The following is a 12,266-nucleotide window of genomic DNA, read 5'->3' as shown; positions in this document are numbered from 1 at the left end:
GGAGTCAACGAGAGAAGCTACTCCTGCGGCGCTGCACCTGCGTCGGTGCGCGCTGCGGTGCGATCTTGCGCTGCGGCCCTGCGCCGGTGCGCCTGCGCCGGAGCGCTGCAGAGTGCAGAGAGAGTGAGAGAGTGGAGTGCGGAACTGCGAACAAAGAGAGGAAATGCGTCTGCAGGCTTGGATTTAGGGTTTAGGTATTGAGATTTGAGGGATTTTAGTGAATGGGTCGGGTATGGATTAAAAATTATAGTGTTATTAGTAATATGGTCAGTTTGGACGGTCCGGGTTGAAAAGTTTCCAACCCGATTCGAATCGACCTACAAACAAAACTGACCCAAATTGCTAATTTTCGATCGGTTCGGTCGGTTTTTTCGGTCTGGACCGAACCATGCACAATCCTACTTGGAAGAATAAGATAGGTCCAACTTCTTATTTCAAATCATTACTTGTAGGAATAAGACCGAAACTTGGTCTTCACCACGATTCCTTCTTTTGTTCAACCCAATTAGATTATGGTCTTATGGCAAGATTCATGCAGTCATTTGAGGTTATCAAATTGGTTCTTTCTGATCTTTTGCTCATCAAGCAGCACATGATTCTTGATATAGAATGTTAGAATATGAAAATATAACCCTCAATCTTCACAACTAGAGTTTTGGTGTAGTGGCAGTGATGAGACTTTAAGACGGTATCTAAGCATCAAAGTTTGAATCTCACTAGCCATAAATTTAATGTGGATTTTAAATTTTTTTTATACCACTATGTAAGTGTAGGTTTCGGCCCACAAAAAGTGCCCTCAACCTATAGGAGTATGTTAAAATATAAAATTATAACCCTTGACTAGCACCACAACTTCGTAGTTCTATGTGGTGTACGTCGGGGGGGGACCACGAGATGTGTGGCCACGAGACACATCTCCCCACACGTTCTCTTTTGTACGCATGGGAAGTGGGGGCCACGATGTGATCATAAGTTGTTTAACAAATCAAAACCGCGTGAAGAGGACAGTCAAAGGCCACGTGAAGGGATTGGAACCCACGTTCCGAGTGAAGACTTTGCAGCCCACGATCCGAAAACCTATTTGTACATATATATAGCTCTTTTAATCGTTCCTAGGGATTTGGGGGGAGCAAGTACAGTGCAAATTAGGGGGTTGCGGCTGTGAGCAGGTGCAGGGAGTCTTTTGGCGGCTACGGAGAAAAAGCAAAGCAGAAGGCTAGGTGATTCTTTGGGGCTACGTGCAAGGGTTTGTGGTGTGCGGCTGAAGAAAGAAAAAGAGCTTTTGTTTTGCTGTTTTGAGAGAGCATTTGTGTGAGGGATTTGAGAGTTTGTTTGAGGGTTTAGATTGAGTGATTATAAACACTAGTTGTGTTCTCTCCCTCTAATAGTAGATATTCAGCCTCATTGCCCCATGGACGTAGGTAGTTTGCCGAACCACGTAAAACTTGTGTGATTTGCTGTTTGTGGTCATTGTAATAGTTTTTAGGATCCCTCGACAAGTCAGTCCTAGAACTGATGAGAGGAAGAGCCGATATCTCACTTTGTTGAGATATTCGCTTCAGATTCTTGTTTCCTTGGTGAGATAGGAATTCTTATTGATCTTTCTCTCTTATTGTGCATCAGAAACTCTGTCGAAATTTTCGCTGCGCACAACATTCTAGTATAGTGGCAGGGACTCTAAGATGGTATCAAAGTAATCTAGGTTCAACTTTAAGATGGTATCAGAGTAACACATGTTCAAATCCCATTAGCTATGAATTTAAAGCAGTTTTTCCAAAAATTGACACCACTACGCGAGTCCAGGTTTCTTGGAATGACGATGGTGAAGGAAAAATATAATGGTGACGGTAGAAGTCGTGAGGAAAAAGACCAGATAAGGATCTTAAAATGATTATACAAACTCAAAAATTATATAGTATAGCTGTATACCTATCTATTTCTGTGACTAATTAAGGATTTCATCAATATTCATATCAACATCTGATTGAGGTAGCGATGAGGATCGGATCAGATGTATATCTGTACTAGTTTGCATCCCCCTCTCGTATATCTGAACTTCTATATCACCCATGTTATGGCCATAAGCTTAGATATTCGGGGACTAAGATCAAAATGGATTGAGATCAATTTGTTTTACTCTGAACTGAACTACTTAAAGTTGGAGCTATAGTTGTGTGTATATAGCTTTGTGTATACGTGAGCTCTGAGCTTAGGGGTGGACTGAGTTCCTACAGAGGATGCTCCTAGATTCGTATGTGGAAAGCACATACCCTGTGCACGATTTAGATGAAAAATAACAGATCTCTTTCCTTTCTTTCACCCTTAAATGACTCACAGCTTGTCATTGCTTTAGGGCTAGGTTACCCCGTACTTCTTTTGGGCTCTGTATCCGTGTCTGACTCCAATACTCATGGGACGCTCCTTGGACGTCACTGCTAGAGTATGCATACATTTATTCAGACGTATAGTTGTGTACTAAATTATATTATTAACGTTTTAGTTTAAAATACTCATCAGGCACTTCTTGGACCGGGCCATTGAACGTATATCTTACACTTGACATCCACTTCTTGCAACTAGCTTGACATGGGTCAGGGTCTTTTCAGCCAATATCAAGTTTAGAAGTATGGTTTTAAAGGATCATTTAGGTATCTAGTTAACAGACGAGGGTTTTTTTAATGTATAATCAACTTAGTAAACATAAAAATGTTGTAGAAATTTTAGTTTTCAGTTTCACAACATGTTTAAAAAAACAAAATTGATCTTAAGTAAATTACTGTTTTCAATTTGCGTGTGTGTATGGGTGTGTTTGACTGTGTGTATGTTTGTGTATGTGTGTATATGTGTGTGTAGCCGCGTCTCCGTAGTTGACCTTTTACAATTTGCCGTGTAGCATAACTTTAGGGCTTAGAGTGTGCTAAAGTGAGAACTGTCCTGAACTTTTATCCATGTGGGGAAAAAAGATCCATTGCCACTTTGCTAGAGTGAACAGGTTATGTTCTATTTTTCACAATATTAAGTAGGGAACATCATTTTTCTATTTATACTCTCTTCATCTTCATTTCCTTTCCAATATTCTCCCTTTATGCTTTCTTCATGTTTGCTTCCTTTCCAATGTCCAAACATGCGCATGCCGCTGGAGAAAATGCAAATATGGATTCCAGTCCTCTATGGCTCACTATTGCATATGTTCCATAAAAGCTTCTGAAACAATAGGAATATACTGAACCTAGATTTGAATACCGAGTGCCTTGTTAGAATATAAAATCATAACCCTGGTTTTTCAATTCCGGCTGTTACATGAGTCCAGGTTTCAGCCCATAGAAAGGGCGGTCAACCTGCGGGTGCATATTAGAATATAAATTACAACTCTCAACTCTCACCATAACTTACCGTAACTTAGGACTTTTGGTGTAGTGGCAGGGTCCTTTGACAGTCCTGTTAAAGATGAGTAGCTGAAAGTATGCTGACAGTGATTGTATGGGTTGTCTTCTTTTCTTTGATTAAAAGCTAACAATTCTTTTTTTTTAATCCTATAATGCTTCTAGGTTGTCGTTTTTAATTGCGGAGGCGTGCTTGCTTGCTGGATCGGTTCAGAATGCATACCACACTCGATACAGGACTCTTTTTGTGGATGATCCTCCATCCTGCCAGACCCTGAGAAAGGGAGTATTTGCTGCTGGTGCTGCCTTTGCCTTCTTCACTGCCATCCTTTCTGAGTTCTACTACATTTCATTCTCCAAAGCCAACAATGCTGGATACGGCAGGGAATCTGCAGTTGGGATGAGCCCTTATAGCTAGAAACATGGTTTCACATTAGCATCATTCTATTTTGCTCTTATAGATCAAAATTTTAACTAATGGGATCAGTACGCAGTATTTCTAGTTTGTTCTCCGTAGACGCATGTACCCATAGATGCATGTATTCAGCACATCATGCTACATGAGACGGTATGTACATTTTGGAGTGTGTTGGCTTTTGAAAAGTATGGTTCTGTTTGTTACTGTTTGGTAGTATAATGCGAATGTTCTCCTTTACAAGACACAAAAAATTGTGTTTTGTTACCAGTTTTTCATGCAAATGTTGTTCTTTTCCTCTAGAGGATTAGGGTGAATTACTTTTCTCTCTCTTTTTATATGGAAGCTTGCATTTCTTTGACATCTACCTGTTGTGCGCGGCGGAAGCTTTTCACGAACAATAACTCGGAGTAAGTCACAACTAATATGCAAACACAACCACAGCAAGAACAAACAATTTACGTGGTTCGACAAGTTGCTTACGTCCACGGGGTAAGGGGGAGGGAGTTCTTACTATTAGAAATCAGAGAATACAAGTAGAGTTACAAATCTCTCAGATCAAACCCTAAAACAAAGCTCTTGATCTCTCACAACTCTCCCACAATTGGATGCAACAATCCTCTCTCAAAGACTGCTCAAATTCGTCCTTACTTAACCCTAACAAATCAGGTTTAGGGTTATATATAACTCAGAAACGAATCGGGTCAAAAACCGAAGCCCAGCCCAGAAATCATCGACAGTCGACCGCGCAGGTCTCGCGAACAATCCTCTCTCAAAGACTGCTCAAATTCGTCCTTACTTAACCCTAACAAATCAGGTTTAGGGTTATATATAACTCAGAAACGAATCGGGTCAAAAACCGAAGCCCAGCCCAGAAATCATCGACAGTCGACCGCGCAGGTCTCGCGCTAGTCTTCGTGCACGTTCACGGTCGACCACGGCGGTCGACCGTCAGTCTGCCTGGCTGGTTTCTTTGCTGTTTCCTGTATTTTTTTAATTCTCCACCTCGGCGAATGTTTTCACCAAAACTGAGCCGTAATTTCTTCAATTCTCCACCTCGGCGAATGTTTCCACCAAAAACTGAGCCGACACCAAATCATCCAATAGTCCCTCAATAAGTCAGGGAACCAATATAGAGCTGAAACGCGATCTCTCCCCCCATCTCAATCAACTGATTAAACTGGCTGCATCTGAAAGACTGCCTCCGTATCCTCTTGCCCAAGGAATCAAGCCAAACGTAGTTCACCCAAATTACCTCCAAAGGCCTCAGCACTGAAGGATGTTCAAAAGCTTTAAACAATGACCAAATTTCACTCCTGAAACAACTTTGGTCAACATATCTGCAAAGTTGTCATTTGTGTAGACCTTCTCCAATATGACGTCTCCATCATCCAACACGTCACGTACAAAGTGGAATCTGACGTCGATGTGCTTCGTGCGCGCATGATAGACTTGGTACCCGAATAGTCTCCTGAGCGATCCCCAAGCCCTCCAATAATCCACGCAACCGTAAAGCCTCCTTAATAGCTTCAGTAACTGCCATATACTCTGCCTCTGTAGTAGAGAGAGCCACTGTGGACTGAAGCGTGCAACGCCAACATACAGGTGCACCTGCCAATGTAAAAGCATAACCTGACGTAGACCGGCGTTTGTCAAGATCTCCAGCATAGTCTGAATCCACATATCCAATACAAGCCTGCCCATCCTTCTCATCCTTCTGAAATACTAAACCAACATCTACGGTGCCTCGAACATACCGTAGAATCCACTTCACAGCCTCCCAATGACCCTTCCCGGGGTCGTGCATGTATCTCGATACCATGCTCACGGCCTGTGATAAATCTAGCCTCGTACACACCATCGCATACATTAAGCTACTTACTGCACTGGCATATAAGACCTTTGACATATAATCTCTGTCCTCAACTGAAACAGGTGACATCAACGCTGAAAGCTTGAAGTGGGGAGCCAATGGTGTGCTAACTGCTTTTGCATTGCCATCAAAGCTGAATTTCTTCAACATCTTCTGCAAGTAGCTCTTCTGTGTAAGCTTCAATTTCCCCTTCACCCTGTCTCGCTCGATCTCCATACCCAATATCTTCTTTGCCTCTCCAAGATCCTTCATCTCAAACTCGGATGATAACTCCTTTTTCAGCTTTCGAATAGCTGAAGAATTCCTGGAAGCAATAAGCATATCATCAACATATAAAAGCAAATATATGAGCTCACCATCCTGTAGCTTGTGCATATAAACACATGGGTCATATGGGCTCCTCGTGTACCCTCGGCCAATCATAAAGCCGTCGAATCTCTTATACCACTGTCTTGGTGACTGCTTCAAACCATAAAGAGACTTCTTCAGCTTACAAACCAAATTTTCCTTTCCTGCAGCTTTGAAACCCTGTGGTTGTGTCATGTAGATCTCCTCATCTAAATCACCGTGTAGAAAGGCTGTCTTCACATCCATCTGGACCAAATCCAAATCCAACTGTACCACCAACGCCAATAAAATCCGAATCGACGAATGCTTCACAACGGGTGAAAATACCTCGTTGTAATCAATGCCCTCAAGCTGTGCATATCCCTTGGCAACTAATCTGGCTTTGAACCGAATGTCCCCAATAGAAGATCCCTCCTTCTTCGCATATACCCACTTGCAACCAATAGCTTTCTTACCCTTAGGTAGATGTGCAAGTGTCCAAGTGTCGTTCTTCTGAAGAGACCGCATCTCCTCCTCCATAGCTTCCCTCCACCTGATCGAATCGGGGCTAGACTCTGCCTCCCTGAATGTGGCTGGAACCATATCATCAACGACCTCCACTGATAATGCATATGCGACCATGACATCATTATACCTAGCTGGCCGACGAATCTCTCTCCTCGGTCTATCTGCTGCAATGGTCCTCTGAACATGACGTCCACGGGGTAAGGGGGAGGGAGTTCTTACTATTAGAAATCAGAGAATACAAGTAGAGTTACAAATCTCTCAGATCAAACCCTAAAACAAAGCTCTTGATCTCTCACAACTCTCCCACAATTGGATGCAACAATCCTCTCTCAAAGACTGCTCAAATTCGTCCTTACTTAACCCTAACAAATCAGGTTTAGGGATATATATAACTTAGAAACGAATCGGGTCAAAAACAGATGCCACATTGTACCCTAACTCATGCATATACTCCCTTTCTTCTGTGGCCAACTCGACCGAATTCGACCCGGTCAAGCTCTTCAATCTTACACCACAAGTTGCAATCAACGGCCTAACATAGGTTTTCTGTCAGGCCAGGCTAATTCTCTGCTTTTTCCTGTAATTCTTCAATTCTTCACCTCAGCGAATGTTTCCATCAAAACCGACACCAAATCCTTCTGTCAGGCTAATTCTCTGCTTTTTCCTGTAATTCTTCAATTCTTCACCTCAGCGAATGTTTCCATCAAAACCGAGCCGACACCAAATCATCCAATAGTCCCTCAACAAGGCAGGGAACCAATCTAGAGCTGAAACGCGATCTCCCCACATCTGAATCAACTGATCAAACCGGCTGTATCTGAAAGACTGCCTACGTATCCTCTTGCCCAAGGAATCGAATCAACTGATCAAACCGGCTGTATCTGAAAGACTGCCTACGTATCCTCTTGCCCAAGGAATCAAGCCAAACGTAGTTCACCCAAATTACCTCCAAAGGCCTCAGCACTGAAGGATGTTCAAAAGCTTCAAACAATGACCAAATTTTACTCCTGAAACAACTTTGGTCAACATATCTGCAGGGTTGTCATTTGTGTGGACCTTCTCCAATATGACGTCTCCATCATCCAAAACGTCTCGTACAAAGTGGAATCTGACGTCGATGTGCTTCGTGCGGGCATGATAGACTTGGTTCTTTGCCAAATAGATAGCCGACATGCTATCATAATATACCCGAATGGTCTCCTGAGCGATCCCCAAGTCCTCCAATAAACCACGCAACCATAAAGCCTCCTTAATAGCTTCAGTTACTGCCATATACTCTGCCTCCGTAGTAGAGAGAGTCATTGTGGACTGAAGCGTGCATCGCCAACATACAGGTGCATCTGCCAATGTAAAAGCATAACCTGAATTAGATTGGCGCTTGTCAAGATCTCCAGCATAATCTGAATCCACATATCCAATATAATCCTGCCCATTCTTCTCATCCTTCTGGAATACTAAACCAACATCCACGGTGCCTCGAACATACCGTAGAATCCACTTCACGGCCTCCCAATGACCCTTCCCGGGGTCGTGCATGTATCTCGATACCATGCTCACGGCCTGTGACAAATCTGGTCTTGTACACACCATCGCATACATCAAGCTACCTACTGCACTGGCATATGAGACTTTCGACATATAATCTCTGTTCTCAACTGAAACAGGTGACATCAATGCTGAAAGCTTGAAGTGGGGAGCCAATGGTGTGCTAACTGCTTTTGCATTGCCGTCAAAGCTGAATTTTTTCAACATCTTCTGCAAGTAGCTCTTCTGTGTAAGTTTCAAGCTCCATTTCACCCTGTCTCTCTCGATCTTCATACCCAATATCTTCTTTGCCTCTCCAAGATCCTTCATCTCAAACTCGGATGATAGCTCCTCTTTCAGCTTTCGAATAGCAGAAGAATTCCTGGAAGCAATAAGCATATCGTCAACATATAAAAGCAAATATATGTGCTCACCATCATGTAGCTTGTGCATATAAACACATGGGTCATATGGGCTCCTCGTGTACCCTCGGCCAATCATAAAGCCGTCGAATCTCTTATACCACTGTCTTGGTGACTGCTTCAAACCATAAAGAGACTTCTTCAGCTTACAAACCAAATCTTCCTTTCCTGTAGCTTTGAAACCATGGGGTTGTGTCATGTAGATCTCCTCATCTAAATCACTGTGTAGAAAGGCTGTCTTCACATCCATCTGGACCAAATCCAAATCCAACTATACCACCAACGCCAATAAAATCCGTATAGACGAATGCTTCACAACGGGTGAAAATACCTCGTTGTAATCAATGCCCTCAAGCTGTGCATATCCTTTGGCAACCAATCTGACTTTGAACCTTATGTCCCCAATAAAAGATCACTCCTTCTTCGCATATACCCACTTACAACCGATAGCTTTCTTACCCTTAGGTAGATGTGAAAGTGTCCAAGTATCGTTCTTCTGAAGAGACCGCATCTCCTCTTCCATAACTTCCCTCCACCTAATCGAATCGGGGCTAGACTCTGCCTCCCTGAATGTGGTTGGAACCATATCATCAACGACCTCCACTGATAATGAATATGCGACCATGACATCATTATACCTAGCTGGCCGACGAATCTCTCTCCTCGGTCTATCTGCTGCAATGGACCCCTGAACATGACCATGTTCATGAGTCTCATAGTCCACTATATCCTCTATCTGCCCAGCTGTCATCTCATCTCCTCCCAGTGTCACCTCTGTAGGAGCCTCAATTGATACAGTGTTCTCTGGAGTGGGTGGAGTCACATCATCCTCCATCTGCTGCGATATCTCTCCTGTCTGGTCTCCCTCCACCTGCTGAGGGGCTCGAGGCCTCATCATGTACGCCTCGTCAAATGTGACATCTCTGCTAATAGCTATCTTCTTGTCCTGTGGATCCCATAACTTGAAGCTTTTGACTCCATCTCTAAATCCCACAAAGACTGTTTTCCTCGCTCTCGGATTTAATTTACCATCACTGATATGATAATAAGCTGGACACCTGAATATCCGAAGCGACTCATAGTCACTAGCCACCGAACCAAACCAACGGTTCATTAAAATAAAATAGTCAAGCCTAGACGAAGAAATGAGGAGTCATCAGTACGGGAAAAAGAAGATGAGTTTGCGCTTAACCTTAACCGATGAAAGCTGCTCTCCCCTAAAGCGCCGGGGGATAGCTAAAGGTAACAGGGTTCCCGAAAGGGGGCGAAGTCCGGTACTAATTAACGGAAGGAAGAAGGCAACTCGAGCTCTTTTCTTTCAGAACCTTATTGACCAAGAACTCTATACCTTAGGGGGCGAGGTTACGGTACTGAAAAGCCTGATCTTCTTGCTTAAAAGACTTAGCTGTCAAGCTATAGGTATAGGGCGATAGATCGCTTTCTCGGCATTCAACAACGATATGCTTTATCCGGTGATTCAACCCTCGCTACACTTCTTGAGAAAAGCTGTAAATCCTATCTCTTCGCCAGAGAAGTATACGGGGAAGTCTGGGGATACTATTTGAAATCTCTTTGTCAACTCTTAGCTCTCAATCGCCGAGGGCTTATTTTCGAGGAAGTGGAATCCCTCGACTCTGGAAATGACGTAGAATACGGAAAGATAACTGAAATCTATCTTTTCTTTGATTTATTCCGAAATTTACCAAACCGGCATCTCCAGTGTCACCACCAGTGCACTTCCTTTTTTGCTATGTGGTAATTGACCAGTTCCCCTGTCGGGTACATCTGGGAGCTTCCCAAGTACACAGTGCTCACACAGCTCCATCTTGCAGGTCTTAGCACCTTTCAATAGCCCATGTTTTGTCAATGACTGTAGGGACTTATCACCTGTGTGTCCAAGTCTCATGTGCCATAAGGTGGTAGTGTCCTCCTCTGTAGTGATAGAAGCTGCCAGACCCCCTGTAACTGTCTTGCCCTTCAAGTGGTATAGGTTGTTTTCCCTGACTCCTCGCATCACCACCATAGAACCATTCGTGACCTTCACTATAGCATCCTCTAAGATCACTCGATATCCTGCTGCCTCTAAAGTCCCAAGAGAAATGATGTTCTTCGTCAACTGCGGCACGAACCTCACTTCCTTCAATTTCCTCACTACACCATCATGCATCCTAATCCGGACTGAACTAATACCACCAATAGGGCATATGCGATCATTACCCATAAGCACGACATCCCCTCTTTCCAGCTCCTCAAAGCTAGAAAACCGTTCCCTCTTAGGACAGATGTGATATGTAGCTCCCGAATCCATCATCCACTCTGTGGAATCCGCATAGCAAACCGACGGTAAAGCAGGGCATGAATAGCCTGAAGAATCTGAATCTGAATGCTCACCAATAGCTTTTGCAACATTCACCTCTGAAGCTTGTGCAGCTTTCTCCTTATTCTTCCCGGCTTTTTCTTTCCACTTTGGGCAGTCAATCTTCCAATGTCCTTCTTCTTTACAATACCGACATTGATTTCTACCAACACTCTTATAAGCACTCATATTCCTTGATTTTGAGCGGTTGAACTGGCGACGGTTTGGATCTCGGCCTCGAACTGCTAACGCATCTCCCGATGCCTTCTCGGAGGGTTCACCATCACTCTTCCTCAACTCATAGTTCACCAAAGCTGAGGTCACCTCCTTGTAGCTAACTGTAGTTCTTCCATTGATCATAGTGAGAACGAACGTACCATAATCATCTTCGAGCAACGAACATAGAAGTAGCATCGCCTTGTCTTCATCCTCAACTATAATGTCCACATTGGCCATATCTGAAAGTAGCTTAGTGAAGTTGTTAACATGCTCCCTGATGGAAACCCCCCTCTTCATCTTGAACTGGTAAAATCTCTTCTTCAAGTGAAGCCGATTCTCAATGCTCTTCGTAAGATATTTCTCATTGAGTGTTTCCCACATCTTCTTCGCCGACGTCTCGTTCATGACATCATAAATAAGATCCGGCGTCAAGCATGACCTAATAACACCACAAGCTCTACTGTTCATCTTCCTTCAAACCTTATCCTCCATCTCTGCGGATTTCTCTTTTAACTCAAGAGTCTCCTTCAAATTCTGTGCATCCAATGCATCCATCACCTGACACCTTTACAATCCAAAATTGATCTTGCCATCGAACTTAGGAACATCAATCTTCATGTTATTGATGCTCATACTCTGTATCACCTTTGTTAGAGACGAACTTGATGTGCTTGCATCTCCCATGTTGTCGATCTAGCTCTGATACCAATTGTTGTGCGCGGCGGAAGCTTTTCTTGTGCAATCACGAACAATAACTCGAACTAAGTCACAACTAATATGCAAACACGCGGCGGAAGCTTTTCTTGTGCAATCACGAACAATAACTCGAACTAAGTCACAACTAATATGCAAACACAACAACAGCAAGAACAAACAATTTACGTGGTTCGGCAAGTTGCCTACGTCCACGGGGCAAGGGGGAGGGAGTTCTTACTATTAGAAATCAGGGAATACAAGTAGAGTTACTAATCTCTCAGATCAAACCCTAAAACAAAGCTCTTGATCTCTCACAACTCTCCAACAATTGGATGCAACAATCCTCTCTCAAAGACTACTCAAATTCGTCCTTGCTTAACCCTAACAAATCAGGTTTAGGGTTATATATAACTCAGAAACGAATCAGGTCAAAAACCGAAGCCCAGCCCAGAAATCATCGGCGGTCGACCGCGCAGGTCTCGCGGTCGCCCGCACCGGTCGACCGAATCATCAAACCCGAGAG

General features: G+C 43.5%; 1 protein-coding gene across 1 annotated transcript in view; it reads left to right on the top strand.

The window, feature by feature from the left end:
- The window catches only part of LOC109836966, a 12,238-nt gene extending 8,233 nt beyond the window's left edge, over nt 1-4,005 (top strand). The window contains exon 3 of the mRNA XM_020405030.1: nt 3,549-4,005. Within this exon, the coding sequence (XP_020260619.1) occupies nt 3,549-3,801 (253 nt within the window). The 3' untranslated portion in view covers nt 3,802-4,005. The remainder of the gene's footprint in view (nt 1-3,548) is intronic.

This window comes from Asparagus officinalis, chromosome 4, assembly GCF_001876935.1.
Source record: "Asparagus officinalis chromosome 4, Aspof.V1, whole genome shotgun sequence".
NCBI classification, from domain to species: Eukaryota; Viridiplantae; Streptophyta; class Magnoliopsida; order Asparagales; family Asparagaceae; genus Asparagus; species Asparagus officinalis.
The sequence above is the reverse complement of the archived record's forward strand: the minus strand, read 5'-3'. Positions and strand labels throughout refer to the sequence as shown.